Genomic DNA, 18620 nt, shown 5'->3' with positions numbered 1-18620 from the left:
CATAATTTTAGAAGAGATGTTCGATGTCAGGCGTCCACATACTTCTGGCCACGTAGTGTATTTTAAATCATGCATCTGACAGTTTTGAAGTTTTTGAATGCTTTATGAATACGAATCCACGAGTGTGACGTAGGCTAATTGACTGTAGGTAACTAATGTGTGGTCTCTGAATAAACATACTGTACCTGCATAAACCGTGATTCAGCTCACGTGTGGAGTGAAATGCCCACCACCTGTCCAGTCATGCATCTTGGTTGTATTCCTGGAAAGGCAAACCACTATGTTCTCAATGCAAGAGCAGACCTCCTAAATTCCTTGTAGTGGTCGTTTTATGTTCCCCGGTTGTGGTAAACGATGGGTGACTCAGAATGTGATGAGTTCATGCCCTCTTGTGGAGCATTCATTTCTCTCACATTAAAAAAAGGTATATCATGCATTAACCAGTCTTACGAGTCAATACATTTGGTGAGGTGCCCAATGTCATTAGAAAATAAGCAGCATTACTGGAGAGACATTCTCCAGCAATGGTTCGCCCCATTCCTAAAGAGGGGTATCACATGCAATGCCTTTTTTTCCTGTCACTGAAGCCAATCAGATTGGGTTGCCTCTAAGGTCTGCCATACGGAACATCCTGCTAAAACACCATTTTCACAACGTGCACAATGGTCTATTTATTCATTGGCTAATAGTTTCCCTTCTATTGTGGTTTATCTTGGTTAATCAAATCACTTGTAATAAGAAATAGTTCCAAATTAATTGTATCCTCGTGGCAGTACTGCTACTATCAAATGTAGTTATTTTTAATTTATGTACAAGGCTAAAATAATTTACACCATTCCCTGTGTTCAGTACAATTAAGATGGGGTTCATCTTTCATATAGTACTGTATCATTAACCTCGTTTATACTCTGGCCAGTTGTGCACGGTCAAGGTCCCAGAAGGCACTGTCACTGTTTCGAGAACTGTACTATAGCTAGGCGCGCCATCCAAAATAGCTAGGCCTGCCATTTGATATAGCTAGGCCTGCTATTCACTATAGCTAGGCGAGCCATCCGCTATAGCTAGGCCTGCCATTCGCTATAGCTAGGAATTGGAAATTGTTATTTGTCATAAAATAAAATACAAATACAAAAGCCAGAATCCAAAAAAATCCTAAAAATATTTTTCATCTTTATTTTTTATTTTTTTGGTTTGGCCTGAGCATCTTAGCATCAAGAAAGCCTAGTGAACACAAATGCCGCATTTACAGTCCTTCAACACTGCCGTGAAGCACAAATTCTCCTTTTTAACCTCAAAAAGAAAGTCCAAGTGTAAGCTTTTCTAGGGAGATTACTGGAAAATATAATAAAAATTCAGATACAGAACAATAATTATCTTACATCAAGTAGAACTGGACAATTACGATTCAGTCTTACTTCTCCACTGTGGTATGTACTGTACAATAAGACACATTTAATTGTATGATTTTCCAAAATAACCTTCACTTAAAACATTTTAATCATTTAAGCAAAACATGGATTTGGAGGGCAGATTACCGATCCCTGTAGAGCAATGTCAGCACATAGGTGAGTGACCAAAGTAACAGAATGAAAAACAAATTAAAATAAGACCTGCCTAGGTCGTATGTGATTTAAAGGCCTACAAAATTACAATACTGTAACACAAAACCAAAAACAAATAAAACATGTCAACCGGAAAGCAAAAGCCCAATTTTTCTACACAAACAAAATGTATCTAAAATGCTCCATGTGTAGAAATATTTCTGAGCAGAAGAGACCAGGAAGTTGCATCCAACAGCACTGAAAAGTATAATCCTTTTGCTAAAGAAATAGGAAAACGAAAAACATTTTAATCATTTTTTAAATGTAGAACATGACCTTTTAACAACTCAATTTGTGAGAGCTATCAATAAACTGATACAATGATTCAACCTGTGAACGTTGAAGCACTGAGGTATTCGGGTGCCAATTTGGCTACAGTACGTTCAGATTACAGGCTGTGGCCCAAATCAGATTTTTTATTTTTATCTATTTATTTTTTTTGCCAAAATGTGTCACCGATCTGACTTCATTCTGAGCTGAGTGAAGGCAAAAATCTGATCTTCCCACACGAGATCTGGGCCACGTCCAGTTCGATGCGGTCCTAGATACGCATCCAACCTGACACCAAGCGCCCGCTGCGAGAGCTGACGATCGGAATTTGTGTGCTTTTTTTAACGCCACACTTGGCTGCTCGGTACCGATCGCTATCCTTATCACTCTTACTCTTACTCCACCTTCTCGCCCCGATCCTCAACAGCTCATGAAGCTTCAGCCAACCTCCGCAGCAAATAATCTCGGGCCATGTGCAAAACGGCTAACTTGCCTACTATTGGGTATCTGCACTGTACAAGCTGTATACAACTTGTATACTCAGTAAGCAAGTAAGGTGTTTCGGAACACGATCTCGATCAATGCTAGCACCGCCATTTTGTTTGTTTCCATAACGAACTGTCTCACAAATTATGTTTTTTTTTGTTTTGTTGTTGTTAATGCATGCAGGTTTTTTCAGGTGTGAGCAAAAATGTGTAATTGAGCATTTAGACCTGTAATGTGAATTTATATGAGCCTATGGGTCCTCAGGTTCCTCCTCATAGAGCCCTGGAAAGATGCCAGTGGATAACAGCTGTACTTTCATATACGAGCAATTCTGGGCCTACAGTTTACCTGTGATTCAGCAGCTGTTAAACGGCCATTTTTGGGCACAACATTATACTTCCTACTAATGCTAACCCAACAGTGTAAAAACCAAACCACTTACCATTTAAAAAAATATATAATCTTATAAAGCTCGGTTAAAGTAGTTTTTAAATCTCGCAAAAGACAGTCACGATGAGGTGCATCTCAGCAAAATATCTTGTGCGCTTTCAGAACTGGAAAGTTAGAAATGCCTTCGATGTTCCCTCATCTTGTTGGGGGTTTCTGTTCATTATATTTTTTTTCAATGACAGTGCATGGTTAATGCATCTGCCCAGAAAAACACCATGGACTGTAACTCTTTTGGGTAATCAGTAAGGCTTCCAGCAGGACAGTGAATCCATAATAACAGCTGTGGTCACCTGACAAAGACAAGAGAAGCCAGAGCTTACAGCTGGCTCTCCCCGTACCACTGACATTCCAAATAAATCTGAGCCATGATTTCATGGAATTGATTTCCGGCCAAAAACGGTGACGAAATCAACTTGAAAGGTTGGCATACATTCCATAAACCCCCAACATTGCAGCCATTGCTTTTGCATTGAAGGATGAAAAAAAAAAGCATCATATGTGCAAGCCTTCAAAAATCTTTACACGCCATATATACAACTGAACACACACCTTCAAGCAAAAGCACAGAATGTAATCTGTCAAAATGGCAGAAGATGTTCAGGTGCAGATCTGCTTTAAAGGAACGATATACATTAAAATTACAAGTTTACAAGCATCGCAAAACCCTCGACTCTCACATAGATTGCACAGTGTAAATTAATAGTCCTAAAGGACAATTTATGCACATTTCAAAGGCTAAACATCCGTAAAAACCATCGTTTAAATACAATCATTACGCAATAGGAGTGCACCATTATTCCTGGGCGAATGTAACTTGTGGAGTGAAACCTCTGAATTAGCCTCCCGCGGTGACATCACGTCTCACACGTCCGGGTGGGGTGCCTCATTTTTGCGACGGGCACAGTAACAAGGCAAGGTAACACCTTTACGAAAAATCTACGGTTTGGTCTGCAGCGGGACGACGTAGAGATCTCACAGTGAGTTCTGCCCCGACGCGACTCGAACGCAAACGAACAAAGTGAGGACCTGAGCTAGCTAGAACTCCTAATAGTGCAAACAGCCTCTCTGCCTCGATGACATCACTAGGGGGTTAAAACAATTGTTTTAAAAAAAAAAACGGTTGAGGCGCTACTGTGTGGACCGTACCGACCACCGGCCTATAGCCAGAGCCACAGCGTCTCCCGGTTGTCGTCCATCCACCGCATGTTCAACTTGATCGTCTCCGTAGCCTCCCGGACGCTCCTCAGCTGGGCACCTTTCTCTTTGAGCGATCCGAAAAAGTTCTGCACCTACAAAAACGAGATTTTCCAAGGCTCAAGAACACGCTGGATGCATAATCCAGGACGAACTGAAAAATGGCTGCCCAAATGTGAACAATAACAAGCAGTTAAAAGATTTTCCACCGACCTCCAAAAGGTGCGCCTTCGAGGAAAACTGGGAGGTCGTGGATGTTATGATCCTTTGCAAGGAAAATGACCCCAAGGGAAACCTAGACAGAGCAGGGATGGGGAAAAAAAACAGGATGCCGCAGTAGGTAGAGACAGATCAATATACTAGTTTCTCTCAAAAACACACAGGCAAAAATGCATAAAGAATACATGTAAATGTGAAGCAACTAGAGATCTTATAAAAATGACTGCTCAGGATTGGCCCATAGAAAGGAAATTTTACGCTCATTACAAAAATCATGCAAGTATTGCTGGGAAACGTCATAAGCCAAATCGGTACAAGCGCATCTTATCCATGCCCCGCCTACTTCTTAGTGATTTCGTCCCAGTTCTCCTTGACGAAGTCCCAGGCGTACAAGTGACCAGGAAAGTTCCGGCATATCGTGTCGATGATTATCGGGAGCTCCTGCGTCTGAACCAGGCTGCCTTCCAGAGCGGCCTTCATCAACCTGTAGGCGAAAAACCAACCCAACAGAGTCCAGGGCAGGCCGCCATTCCATAAGAACCCAAATGATGAAAAGGAGGATAACTGTTAAAATGGAGGGGGGGGAGAACGCTAAAGCTCCAGACTCACCACACGATGTGCATCACGGCCTGCGAGCTGGCCAGCGCTTGCAGGATCTTGCGTTTCTCCGCCTCGACCCGGGAGTACCTGTAGGCCTCCAGCAAGGTGAGCCAGCCAGGCTCCGTCTGAGCGCCCACTGAGTACACCACCCTCCGGAGATCACCGGGTATCCTGCAGTACAGCACATAGCATCATCCGCACGCTAGAAACTACACCGGCTATCCTGCAGTACAGCACATAGCATTACCCGCTTGCAACAGCACATAGCATTACCCGCTTGCTACAGCACATAGCATTACCCGCCTGCTACAGCACAGAGCATTACCCGCTTGCAACAGCACATAGCATTACCCGCTTGCTACAGCACATAGCATCATTCGCATGCTACAGCACATAGCATTACCCACTTGCTACTGCACATAGTATCATCCGCATGCTACAGCACATAGCATTACCCGCTTGCTACAGCACATAGCATTACCCGCTTGCTACAGCACATAGCATTACCCGCCTGCTACAGCACATAGCATTACCCGCCTGCTACAGCACATAGCATTACCCGCCTGCTACAGCACATAGCATTACCCGCCTGCTACAGCACATAGCATTGCCCGCTTGCTACAGCACATAGCATTACCCGCCTGCTACAGCACATAGCATTACCCGCCTGCTACAGCACATAGCATTGCCCGCTTGCTACAGCACATAGCATCATCCGCATGCTACAGCACATAGCATTACCCGCCTGCTACAGCACATAGCATTGCCCGCTTGCTACAGCACATAGCATTACCCGCCTGCTACAGCACATAGCATTGCCCGCTTGCTACAGCACATAGCATTACCCGCTTGCTACAGCACATAGCATCATTCGCATGCTACAGCACATAGCATTACCCGCTTGCTACAGCACATAGCATTGCCCGCTTGCTACAGCACATAGCATTACCCGCCTGCTACAGCACAGAGCATTACCCGCATGCTACTAACTACACTGGCTATCTTGCAGTACAGCACATAGAGCTCTGTAGCATTTCCCACTGTTCATCTGGGCATAAGGCTAGCTCTACCGTGCATTCCACGGCTTTCCTTACCTCTCTGTTCTGTTGGAGGCCACCCACTTGTCGAAGATGCGCTTGGCGTTCTCCGTGCAGTTCTCCCTGTTGTAATTGCACGCCAGCTCCAGGAGGGACGACCTCAGGTTTTCCTGGGAAATGGAAGCCCCCTCCTCCCAAACCTGACTGTCCATCAACTCCCCGAAGTGGTTGAAAATGAAAACCTGTTTCCAAAAGAGGCAGCGGGACAAAAAAGCAAAGATTTGGCCGTTTAAGAAACGTTCTTCACGAAAACCGCAAGCAAATCTTTCTGCCTTGTGCGGCAATACGCGTTACCTGTGACGTCACTGTCCCTGCCTTTCACTCAGGCCTAAAAAGCTCCCGAGTGCCCAAATGTGAACAATAACTAGCAGCTAAGGAGCATAAATGTCCTGGAAGAAGGTCGTTCATCTCGAAGGTACCTGCATCCTTGCAATCAGTGGCAAATCTTGTTTTTTCTCCAGAAGCCTGTAGATGTGATCCAGCTGGAGCAGAGCCTCCATTACAGGAGCAGTTTCCGTCTCTTTCCTGATATAGCCCAGGAGGTTGATAACTTGCCTGAAGGACACCTTCCCCAGTCTGAAAAAACCAGTCAAACCAAAGGAGAGGATTCAAGCCACCCAGAAAATAACATTTATCCCCACAAATCAGAATCGGGATGCCACCGCGAAGCCTGCATCACTCGTGGCTTCTGGTTCTGGTGTCAGATAACAGACACCAGCATACCTGGACAGGGCGAAGATGTTGTTGATGAGGGAAGCTCGGTCTTCTGGCGTCAGAACAGCGGGTTTGCCCTTTAAGGCGTCAGTGAGCTCCCTCCACCCCTCCGCATAGTGCACGATGTAGAACCCCTCGTTCTTAAAATTAAACTTCAGCCACGCCACGCCTTCTGGGATGTCCAGAGTCACTACGGAGGAGAACAGAAGCGTGACTCGGAATGGAAGGCGGAGACAGATCGGAAGAAGCCGGTGCAGAAGGCCGCGTCGGCTGACCCACGTCTTAACGGAATCGGGGACGGGCTTACTCGTCTTTTCGGTGAGGAACATCACTTGCTTGCACCCCGGGTCGAGACTGCAGCTGTCGTTGACGTAAGTCAGGGGAATGTGCCACAGCGCGCTGCAGGAGGAAGAAGAGAGTTCAGCTTTCGCCGCGTTTAAACTGAGAAAATGTCACTTTAAACGCAGACATTTTAAACTGAAGAAGCAGGAAAATCTATGGACGCACTCGGACACGGGCGTGGCCGTGGAGTTGGTGGGGTCCGGCGTGAGGAGGAAGTGCTCCTGCGTCAGCCTCACGCGAGTCCCGTTCCTCCGCACCGTCACCAAGGGAAAGCCCTTCTGCTGCGTCCACGTCTTCATCATCTCCGCCACGCTGAAGGACTGCCCTGCTACCTGGAAAATGAGACCAGGTCAAAACCTAGTATATGGCTGGACCTAACACACAATCCGGCCGACCAATGGTGTAACTTCATAACTGGGCCGACCAATGGTGTAACTTCATCACTCAGTCAGTCACAGACATTTGCATTTGTTAGGCTGGCCTCGCTGTTGCGGTCTAGTCAAAAACAGACTTGGGTAAATACCTCCTGGCTGAATACTAGCCCTTTATACAACTCGTTTATGCTATTTCCTGTTGGTTTCCATTTTTAATAAATGCTGTGAAACTGCAAAAAGTCCTTTATATCCCCAATCGCCTTGGCCCAGAAATGAGGGCTGTTGGCAGGGATGCTCGGAAAGTTCAGCATAAATTTAAAACATAACTTAGCGACAAATTCGTCTGAAAGCACAGAGCTCTCATCTCACTACTGAAGAATGCAAGTGCAGACTTGCCAACCCTGGACCAATCGCATGAGTACCACATCGGTGTACGCCAAAAACACGGAGGGGATTAGATTTTTCAGAACATTTAGGCAAGTTCCTCATTTCCCAAGACTAGAAAACTGCATTAAAAATTCCAGGTTTTCCCATGATGCATGGGAACCCTGCGTATCAGGACAAGCACGATTAACTGCTGCTCCTCGATGACTGACGTTGACGCTGGTCTTGAAAACTGAGCAGCAGAAGGACGGTGTAAAGTTACGCAGCAGCAGAAAAATTAACGACTGCAAATATAAGCAACTAGGACTAGGAGTCAAAAGTTTAGCCCCTTCAGCATTTCACAGAAATAACCCTTCCGGTTTCACTGAAAGAAACCACAGGGTTCCTGTTTCATTGACCACAGTGTTAAGAGTGTCAGTGAAGTAAGCAACTTGGATTACGCACATAATGAAAATGAAATGTAATCATTTTTAACACAGTGCCACGCATGCTTCCTTCTTCAAAAGGGTTTATTAGCAAGGCAAAGAGTGTAGTTTTGCATTCTGCAACAGAATATAGGCTGAATAAACTTCCAAAAAATAATTATGGCTAAGGAAATTATTCTCCTTGTGTATTATAATATACACACATGTTCTCCACAAGCAAACACGCAACAGTACCTGGGAGAGGCTGTTCCATAAGTCCTCACTTCCTGCGTTCTTGCTGTTGTACGTATTTAAATACGCAATGATCCCTTTCCGGAATTTGTCTTCAGACAGTACTGAATTCAGCATGTGCAAAATTGAAGCGCCCTGGAGTTTTTGAGAGGAAAACGACAGACAGCATTGCAACCCTTCCGGAACACACTTCAACATGAAAAAATTTAATTGGCCCATTTATATCAAATTTCACGCACACTGGTTTGAGCGTATCTTAAGCAAGCATGGTGAGTCCCTCTTTCTGAGTCAGCCCAAAATGACTTCCTACCTTTTTCTGTCACACATTTCATTTTGACATTTTTACCAATAGCCCATAGCAGATGCATGAAGTCAATAAAATATTAGGCCGTTTCACAGACGGCTCTGAGCGTGCAAAGACTGTATCGATTACAGTCAAGAAGTGCAACTGAACGCATACCTTCTCATAGGACACGGAGTCGAACATTTCCTCCACCTGCTCGGGAGTGGTCACGGCGGTGGAGACGGGGTGCGATGAATTTAACGCGTCGCTGGCCTGCGCCCTGAAGCGTGTGCTCAAGAACTCGTCGCCCTGGAGAAAGACAACAAAACAAATAAATAAAATAAATAAATAAATTAAGTTTCTGCCCAAACGACACCTCTTATCTCCCCGGCGGGCAAACCCGAGATGGTATCTGCGCTGGCGCGACACGAGCGAACATGACCCCGTCGGCAGTGCGGGCAGGACAGTGAAAGGGACGGCAGATGCCAGCCGCGCTCTTATCTGTGCCCGCTGGCCTCGAGCACATAACTGCCCGCGGGAGCTGCGGCAGTGATCCTCGGATCTGATTCAATCGGCCCTCAACCGCCACAAAGCGTTAGCCAGAGCCGTCCCACTGCATTCTGCCATACGGCAGGTGTGCCCTTTTGCATTCAGCACCTGGAAGAATACAGCAGTCCCTCATTTACACTGTCTAGGCCTGGTCTGCTCTACCGCTGGTTTACATTCTCAAAATTATTAAGGGTTATATGGGGTATAATGGGGGGGTCAGGGTAGTGCAGTGAGTAGCGCTGTCGTCTCAGAGCAAGGAGGTACCGAATCGAATCCTGACCGAGGGCCTTTTTGGGTGGAGTTTTCGTGTTCTCCCAGTGTCCGCGTGGGTTTCTATAAATTGCCTGTAAGAATTACTGTTTGAGTGACTGGTGCGAGGGCCCTGATGGATTAGCGCCCTGTCCAGGATGTACTCCTGCCTGTTGCCCAATGCATCCTGGGACATCTTCCAATAATGCACCATGGGATAGCCTCCAATCCCCCCACGACCCGGAACAGGAATAAGCGGGTTAGATAATGGATGGATATAGGCAGTATGTGTGGTTTAGGCTAGTCATGTGCAATCCTGAATCACAAAATACCAAAAAAACACCCAAAAAAAAAATGCTTTTTCAACATTCAAAAACTTTGGTTTGTTGGCAGGACAACGGCTTCTGGGAGGTCCTGCGCATCTAATGTAATAGGTAAGTAGCTACATGCAGTATAAGGTTACAGACATGGACAACGGTCATGCTGGGTTAATCTATTTCTGGAAGTTAGGACAGAGAATGGAAAATGCCCTGCTATTCCCCAGTCGGCAGTCACGCGATGTTTCCGTTTAAAAGCTGCAGGCAGGGCTGGTGGTCAGATGAACTGTTCTTAAGCGTAAGCCCCTGATGCAGCAGCATTATAAACAAACAGTAAACCCTGTCGCCTGACATGCCATTGTGCTCAGAGCACTCTGCAAAGTCTGTCTGCAAGGCACAGGCTAACCCATCTAACCGGCCATTCCACAGAAATTAAAAAAAAAAAAAGATTCAATTAGGATGCAAACTTACGATTTTCAGGTCTGGGAATACTTTCGTGATGGAGGTGTACTGCATGTACGTCGCGAAGCCTTCGTTTAGCCAAAGGTCGTTCCACCACTTCATGGTGACAAGGTTACCAAACCACTGAAAAACAAACACAAAAACAAAAAAAAAGCTAAAACGTTAAATTATCCATTCAATCAACTGCAGGGCCTGCTGTGGATGAAAAAAGGAAGTACGCATTTATACAAAGTCCGTCTGTGAAGTAGTATGTGAGGGTCCTACTCAAAGGGAAGGCTTAAGGGAGCGTTCGCCATTAAGGCCAGTGAATCCGACTGCTTTCGACAGGTGTTCATTATGAAAGCACTGACGGGAAATTCTTCAAAGTCGCCATTCCCGCCCGCACAGTCGAACCACTCCGATAAGAGCTAGCGTTCCTGTGGGTGCCGCGATGCAATCGCGGGAAACTAATTGAGCGCGAAACGCCGCCTAACGTGCGAATGTTTCGAATGACACGGCCAGCATCAATTCACGAGGAACCGATCCTTATGGCGCACGACACCAGGAAAGAAAAAAAAAAATCATATTACATAACCGTAAAAACTCAAAGAGAAATTCACCGACGACATCTGGTGGTGAGGGAACGACGCTGGGATTAATGCGATGGAGAATGAGGTGTGTGCCTGAGAACAGGTCGGACTCACTTTTCTATTGAGCCGACAGAGAAGAGCGTGAAAGCACCTGATCCTAGATGTGCCGTGGAGCTGGCAGATCACATGCTGACTGCGCAAAATGGTGTTACTGACATTAATTTGGAACCGATTGGACATTTTCAAGAGAAAGTGACATGTCATCTGTGCCATTAGTGGAGCTATTAAAACATTTGTTCGTTTGGAATGACTAGTTAATAATATAATCATCTCATAAACTATATAAATATAGGTGTAACATTAACTGTATCTATGTAAATCACTGGACCGTGCACTAAGGTTAGCGAACTAGCCATCACTAGCTAGCTAGTGATCAACAATATTCACAGCAGATAGAGAGTTCCATAAGAAAATCTAGTTCTGTATTAACAACACCGGCATGTAGTTTGGTGAATCTCCCCCCCCTCCATGAGCACTTTCCACTATGACCATTTCCTGTGGGGGAACCCTAAAGCGTGGGGCAGAAAGAGGGGGGTCCCCGCAGTACCTGGTGCGCCAGCTCATGGGCGATTACGGATGTGACCAGCTGGCGGTCCAGGATGGAAGACTCGTTCACGACGAGCAGAGTCGTCTCCCGGAACGTGATCAGCCCCCAATTTTCCATGGCTCCCGCCAGGAAGTCGGGGATGGCCACCAGGTCTGTCAATATAAACAGTCACAAAATGTAATACGGAATGTTTGTGCTCACTGAAGCGTTATGAATTTAAGGTCACAGGCAAATAGACACTCTCAAATAAAATGTTTGGCTCTGTATACAAAATTAAAAAAAAAAAACTTTACCATTAGTATGCATAATGCAACATAATATGTTCTACAGTCCTCAGAACAATTCCAGATTTACTATAATATACAGTTAATTTCATCAAATAGTCATCAGTCATTTTATCAGCTCTTCTTTTGGTGGGCAACGGCATTACTGCAAACTAAAGTTTCTCAACTATGCTACTTCAGCACAATCAATCATTAAAAGTTATTTTTAGACCACGAAGGGAAGGAATTACCTAATTTGTTTAAAGGGTACTTGATGCCAAAAAATGTGTTGTAGAAATCCAGCAGCTTGGCCCCAGTTTCCAAGGCGTACTTGATCTGATCCTTCTCTTGAACCGAATACACAGACACCTTGGGGAGAACGGGGTAACGCAGACATAAAAATACTGTACAGGATGTGCTGCACGTTCGGTCAATTTAAACGCTGTCTTTCTCAATAAAGTTAAAAGTGTTCAAACAAAGAAGCGATTCTAAACCTGAAAACTGCTTTCCTGTTTGCTTAGAAAGGTAAAGAGGTCCGCCCTATGGACTGAAAAATTATGAGAAGGATCATAATGGAAGTACACGTTAGGTAACCTCTGGGTAAATCGCATGATCCCGAGTTATCAATTTCAACTCAAAAATCTAATAGCAGCAGTTTAAATAATGGAAGTATATTAACGCTGTATAATTATGAAAGAATGTTAATGCTTACCAGTGTACCAGAAACATTCGTGCTGGTGCTCGTGAATTGCGTTTCGTTGGCCACAACGAAAGCAACCAGGTAGGTGCTCATTATCACACTTTTTTCAAATTCGTCTTGAAAAAGCCCATCTGGCAATTTTGTGGTTTTGTTCTAAACAAAAAAAAAAGGTTGTTTTTTTTGTCCTCTCCAGACTAACATGTAAAATATCAATCAAGAGACAAGCATCCGGGTAGTCACAATTTAAGATTTTAAATTTTCAGTAATCTTCAAGGGTTAAATATAGCTACACTTTTACTTCATATAGCATTATGATGCTTTGACCTGCCATTTAAAATCTGTACATTTAATCACACTGGTAGGCTATAGTTATACACATATAGTATAATACAACAAATACTTATTTTGTGTTAGCAAAACATACACAAATAACAAGGCCTGTCTCATTAAGGAAGTCAGCCCAGACACAGAACCTTGTCCTTAGGCAAGGCTTTTTTCGATCGATATATAAATGTATCTTTACATATCGACATCAGCGGAGGTTAATAAAGCGCAAATGAATTGCTACCCTGGGCATGTTTGAAAGGCTGATGTATCCAGGATCTCGCTTTATCTTAATTAGGAAAGTAGCTTTGAACGCCGGTTCGTCGAAGCACGGGAAAGCCTTCCGGGCACCGAGAGGCTCAAACTGCGTTGCTGCCAGGACCCTGTGTGCGAGAGTGTCATAGAAACCAACAAATTAAAAAATATATACATAAATAAAAGAGACCCAGAATATCAGAGCAGACGCAACACATCGAAGCTGCATTCGTTAACACAATTCATTCCTAAAGTAAGCTTTGCTAGAAAGCAAGTAGCCTAATTGGCTGTTATGGTGCTGATGTAGTTACTGATGTAGTGACTTCGATCCGAAAGGCTGCAAGTTCGAATGCCGGGAGAGCCTGTTCTTGCACTCTTGCGCAAGGCACTTTAAAAATAGTCTAGATGCGTAATAGAATTACACATAAAATATAAAGTAGCAGTGGAAAAAAATAATCTGCTAGAAATCTGCAAAGCAAATAAATGGGTTGCTGCGCACTGAAGTACACATGAACCGCCTCTTTCTTTATCTGCTTTTGCAAATGGAAACTGCACAGACAAAGGTCACTCTTGGCAGGCCAGAAGCTCTGGTCAATTAATGCACTGAGCTGGAAAAAATGAATATAATTGATTCATACAGACTCTATAGAGAAGGTCTGACCTTAGGATATAACCAGGCTCAAGGACAATAAACAAAGAACCCAGTTGGACAATCTAAAGATTTCAACAAATACGGAATTTGCATCTTTTTAGAAATTAACCAGACTCATGTAATCAAAAATAAACAAGCTGAGTGTCTTGACCGTCAACAGATTCACATGGGCACAAAAATTCTACAGCAGTAGAGTACTCTCCTATGTAAAAATTCTAATTTCACACTGCTAGAAAAGGGGGAAAAGTTACCTTGTAGCACCAGTCTTGTCATTGTAGGAGCTGTTGTAGAAGCCATCGTAGCTGGTTGAGAGGTTTGCATCGTACTCCAGGGTAAGAACATATGATTTTCCCTTCTTAAGGTCCTCTGGGAGCTTGATGGCAATCTGCTGCCAAGGCTTGTATTCCAGAATCTTGATCTCTTTGTCTTGGAACATGGCCCTGGTGACCTTCATGTCAGCAGCATGAAGTACAACGGTCTTGGTGTCTTCTGCAATTTCAACTGTGATGGAAACCTTACCCTGGAATGTCATGTCCGTCAGATTGGGGTGGATTAAGAGGTCGTAATGGACGGGCCGGACTTTGGCTGGCAACCTCAGCTCGGTCCAGGGGAAGAGCTCTCCGTTGGTGGAGATGGGGTAGATTAGCTCCATGGTGGCGTTGCCCTTGTGACAGCCCTCCTTGGTGAACGTGCACTTGGGCAAAAAGTAAATGACCATGGCCACGGAGGCGACTAGCACCAGGACAAACACCCCCACCACCAGAGTCCGAGCCGAGGGCATGGAGCAGGACCCCGAGAGGTCCTGGCGGACGTAGGGGGAGTTGTTGCCGCGGAGGTTGGCGCTACGGTTCATGAAGGACATGCCGAGGAGGCGGGCCGAGGACTCGTAGTCTTCCTCCTCTTCGTCCAGGTCGTTCTCCCCCAGCCCCCGCACGAGCAGCCGGGAGCTGCGCGGCTCGTAAGCCACGTCTTCGGGATCCAGGGGGTACACGGGGGTGTCTTTGGCTAAATCCACCACGTCCGGCTCCTCTTCAAACATGCTGTTTTCAATCATGTTCCTGGGCAGTGAGGCCCGGTCTGGAGGTTGCATTGAAAACACAAAGATACAACTGAAAACACGGAACTCAAACTCCAGAAAATGACTTGGCTAAAGCCATCAGTCAAAGCGACAGAAAAAGAACTTCATCAGCAATCTAAAGCTATGAAAGTTGCTAAAACAGACACTCAACTTGAGTATACAGTCCATGAACACTAGCCACCCACCCCCTACAATAATAAGACACAGACTTCAGATTCAAAAACTTCTAAGCACAGAGACTTGGGAGTTCTTATCTCTAATCTAAACAAAACTTCAAAAGCTTGGGTCAATAGGTTCTTAGATGTTTAAAATATGCTTTGAAAATGATTTAACCAAAACAAGCAATCCTAATCCAAAACAAATAAATAGAAATTTAAAAATATCTATGTCCTTTGTCCTACTGACCATTGTTCAATTGAAATGCAATCAAGATCAATACTACAAAAAAACAGAGAGCAGAGGTTCCTCAGACTCACTCACTTACATTGTAACAATATGGCCTTTACTTTATAATAAAACCTCTCCCAAGGGACAGTTCATAATGTGCCTTTTCAAATTGAATTTTCCCCACAATCCTGTGGCTAGCCTGGTCTTCCAGAGTCAGTCATTGTTTCTGCACACAAAATAAAGCAACTGTGTATCCTGTGAGCAAATTCTGGGAGTAGTCAATTCTCGGAATTGCTTGACACAGAAAAAGGAATAATTGAGGTCATTTGAGGGCAAGCAATGCAGTGATGCTAAACTCAAATCTATCCTACCGAAGAGGAGAAACTGCCTATTAATAGCAAGAGAGCTGAGCACTACATACAATTACCAACTCAGGGCACATTCAAAATAAAAGGCTGGAAGAACTAAAACATTATTGTGCAAATAACAGACAACTTTCTAAGCAGTTTATTTTTATCTTTTACACTGACTGGGCTTTGGGTCTGTCTGCAGTGAGTACTGGCGACATAGCTCAGGAGGTAAGACCGATTGTCTGGCAGTCGGAGGGTTGCCGGTTCAAACCCCGCCCTGGGCGTGTCGAAGTGTCCTTGAGCAAGACACCTAACCCCTAACCCCTAACTGCTCTGGCGAATGAGAGGCATCAATTGTAAAGCGCTTTGGATAAAAGTGCTATATAAATGCAGTCCATTGATGGAACTTCACAGAAAACAATACAGTAGGTGGAGACCTTGATGTATAATTTACACCAAGAGCTTTTATTTTGGAAATTCCTTTCATGCTACTGTAAAGGAACAGGTACAAAACAAGGATGATAACTTTTTCTCTTTATAAAGTCACCACCTAAGCCCTATCGGTCAGTCGGTTATACCATAGGGATCTGGAGGATTTTCTAAGATAACTTGCCCTGGAAGTTTAGCTGCTTAGCAGTCACTCAGCTTGCCTTCCAACATTGTTCCGTTGCCAAAACGTGCACGCATCTTTGTTACGTCATTACTGTTCAGAAACTTTGAAGTGGTCTATTAAATATAGAGGCAGGGTTTCATTACTCTAAGGATGGAATACAAAGCTTTGCTAAACTCAGACACGTAGACTATGCAAATCATGAGTATGCTGGAAGAATTAAACACCATGCACATGTATTGCCAACACATCCTTAAATAGAGCCTATTCCTTGAGATATAGCATAATTTCTCCTAAACTGTCTTTTAAGAATATTTTAATATTTCCATACGAACTGTAACCTCAAGTATACATCGGTATTCCCTTGAAATGGGGGGACTATGTATAAAGTGCTGTACTTTCTACACCAAAATGTATAAAAATATCCTCTAATAAAAATTGAGAAGTGTTTGATTATAAATCTAAAATTGTGGAGTACAGAGTCAAATCAAGAAAAGTCTTCCCAAATATTAAGAAGGGCACTGTATAGGCTATTTCATAAGATTGATAATTGTGTTAAGATTGCAAGAGTTTGGATTACTAAATGAATGTTGAATGGGTTGTGTACCTTCAACTCATTATCACCTGCACTCAGTAAGCCTAATATATAATTATTTATTTATTATTAGGGTAGCAAAAACCAAGAACATATATGCACTCCAGGTCCAGTGATGGATATCCAGATCTATGGTATCAGAGATTAAATTAAGGCAGATTGAACAAATATGCCAAACTGTTCAATACATTCAATCAGTACTGTCAAATAAAGTAAGCCTCCGCAAAGGATAATGCTAGTTTGCAAATTATGCTAACTTTACCCATGTTACGGCGTCTGTACTGGCAAGTCTAGCTAATGAGCATTACAAAGCATTGCATGTGCCTGACAGAGTTCACTTTCTAATAATAGTAAACATGAATGTCCTAAAGCAGTGCTTTAACGCATTTGGATAGCTAAACCGTGTAACGTTATGATACAAATGTGCCATGACATTAAGCAGGATGTCGTATCTGCTAACGTTAACATTAATTAAAGATGGCCAGCGAACAAGCTAACCAATAAGCCAGCAGGTGCAGACTGTTCCGACAACACCATGCTAGATCTGGCTATTATTAACGTTAGTTCTGACATGTGCTTGTCCGAACACCTGCTGATTCAAGTTCAACAAATACAATGCCTAACTTAACTTTACAACTAAATCAACATAACAACAGTCAACTGATCAACTTCACTAACGTTACCTTCGTATATTAACGTTTGTTTGACCTGCCATCTATTGTAGCTAACGTTAGCCTATTTAGCTAGCAAGTGCCTTCTACTTTCACAGCTGGGTCGCGCTTTTGTAGCCAATATAGCAAACACTAGCCGAGGTAGCTGACTGCTTGCTTGCTTGCTAAATAGCTAGCAAGAGTAACAACGCCGTTACTACGAAACACATTAGCTTCGTTAGCCATTTAGCAAGGCGACTATCTAGTTAGCCATCACATCCAGTTAGGGGAAATCACCTGGCTGCTTCCTGTTGTCAACACTTAGGCTGGCTAGCTAACTTGACGTTAGCCAGTAAGCTAACGTAAAATTATCTTAATAATGTGACCTTTCATTGAGCTGTTAAAACAGAGCTCATAAGTTACATGTTGAACTTAGTATGCGCTTGGTTAGTTTCCCAGCCGCTATAGTTTCTTGGCTAGCAAGGTGTAACATTTATATTAATTTGGCTCTTTTGACGTTGCGTAGCTAGGCTGACAGTAAACATATACAGAAACTTACTTGGCAGGTTAGCCTGCATGCTAGCTGACAGTGCCTCACCCTAGCATCCAACTTACCGTTTTGAAACGATTCCATTTGAGATTATCACGAATTGCCAATGTGACAGAATTCCACTCGTCTGCTTCTGTCACAATCAAAATTACAAGTTACCGTTACCTAATTTGGCTAGGCAAACTTTGCTCTGCAGGCTTATCAACCAGCCTGAGTGTTTTATGAGACCACAATCACTTTCTCACGCATTGTCAGTTCGCAGTCCATTGCTCTTCGGAGAAAAAAAAAACATCAAGTTCGAAAAGTTTTTTTGTTTTGTTTTTAAGCCACAGACAATTAAAACACGATCTACCAGTACCCAGTTTTTTCTATTATTTACTGACTTCTAAATTCTTGACATGAGGCAAGACATCCGATAATTCTTTTTAGCGCAGCCAGCTAGCTAAACAGCAATACTTCCTCTTTCCAACATGTATTCGGACCAATGAACTGCATGCAGACCCATCTCCGGGATCGAAGAGACATCCAGGATCGTTGCATTTCCATTGGTTGTTATTCTGATAAGGCGGGTCAAACTGCTTATCAGGAATATTGTATACTCATAACGTTCTCAAATTAATGTTACAATTTGAACAAATCATTTGATTTCGCAATTCGTATCACGGTTCGTCTTTTATTCGCCAGCTAGCCTTTTGTGGAGTCAATTACGTTGACGAATGAATGTTTTGTCCTGCTGACTTGATTTGCATCACTGGTAATGATCAATCATCTGCTCTGCGCACA

At 43.7% G+C, this 18620-nt stretch overlaps 1 protein-coding gene across 1 annotated transcript; it reads right to left on the bottom strand.

Annotated features, from left to right (window-relative positions):
- Positions 1-1150: 1150 nt before the first annotated feature.
- Positions 1151-18329, bottom strand: lnpep (leucyl/cystinyl aminopeptidase). Its single transcript, XM_035378634.1, has 18 exons — positions 17903-18329; positions 13869-14694; positions 12955-13093; positions 12399-12539; positions 11938-12055; positions 11424-11575; positions 10257-10370; positions 8848-8979; positions 8391-8522; positions 7139-7305; positions 6939-7030; positions 6641-6821; positions 6337-6493; positions 5915-6099; positions 4830-4991; positions 4564-4704; positions 4215-4296; positions 1151-4096 (listed from the first exon to the last, which is right to left on the bottom strand). Exons 1-18 carry the CDS (start codon positions 17919-17921, stop codon positions 3965-3967), a joined length of 3072 nt encoding a protein of 1023 aa, XP_035234525.1. The 5' UTR covers positions 17922-18329; the 3' UTR covers positions 1151-3964.
- Positions 18330-18620: the final 291 nt, after the last annotated feature.

Source organism: Anguilla anguilla, chromosome 10 (assembly GCF_013347855.1).
Source record: "Anguilla anguilla isolate fAngAng1 chromosome 10, fAngAng1.pri, whole genome shotgun sequence".
Classification (NCBI taxonomy): domain Eukaryota; kingdom Metazoa; phylum Chordata; class Actinopteri; order Anguilliformes; family Anguillidae; genus Anguilla; species Anguilla anguilla.
Note: the sequence above shows the minus strand (reverse complement) of the source record. Positions and strands in the feature narration are given on the sequence as shown.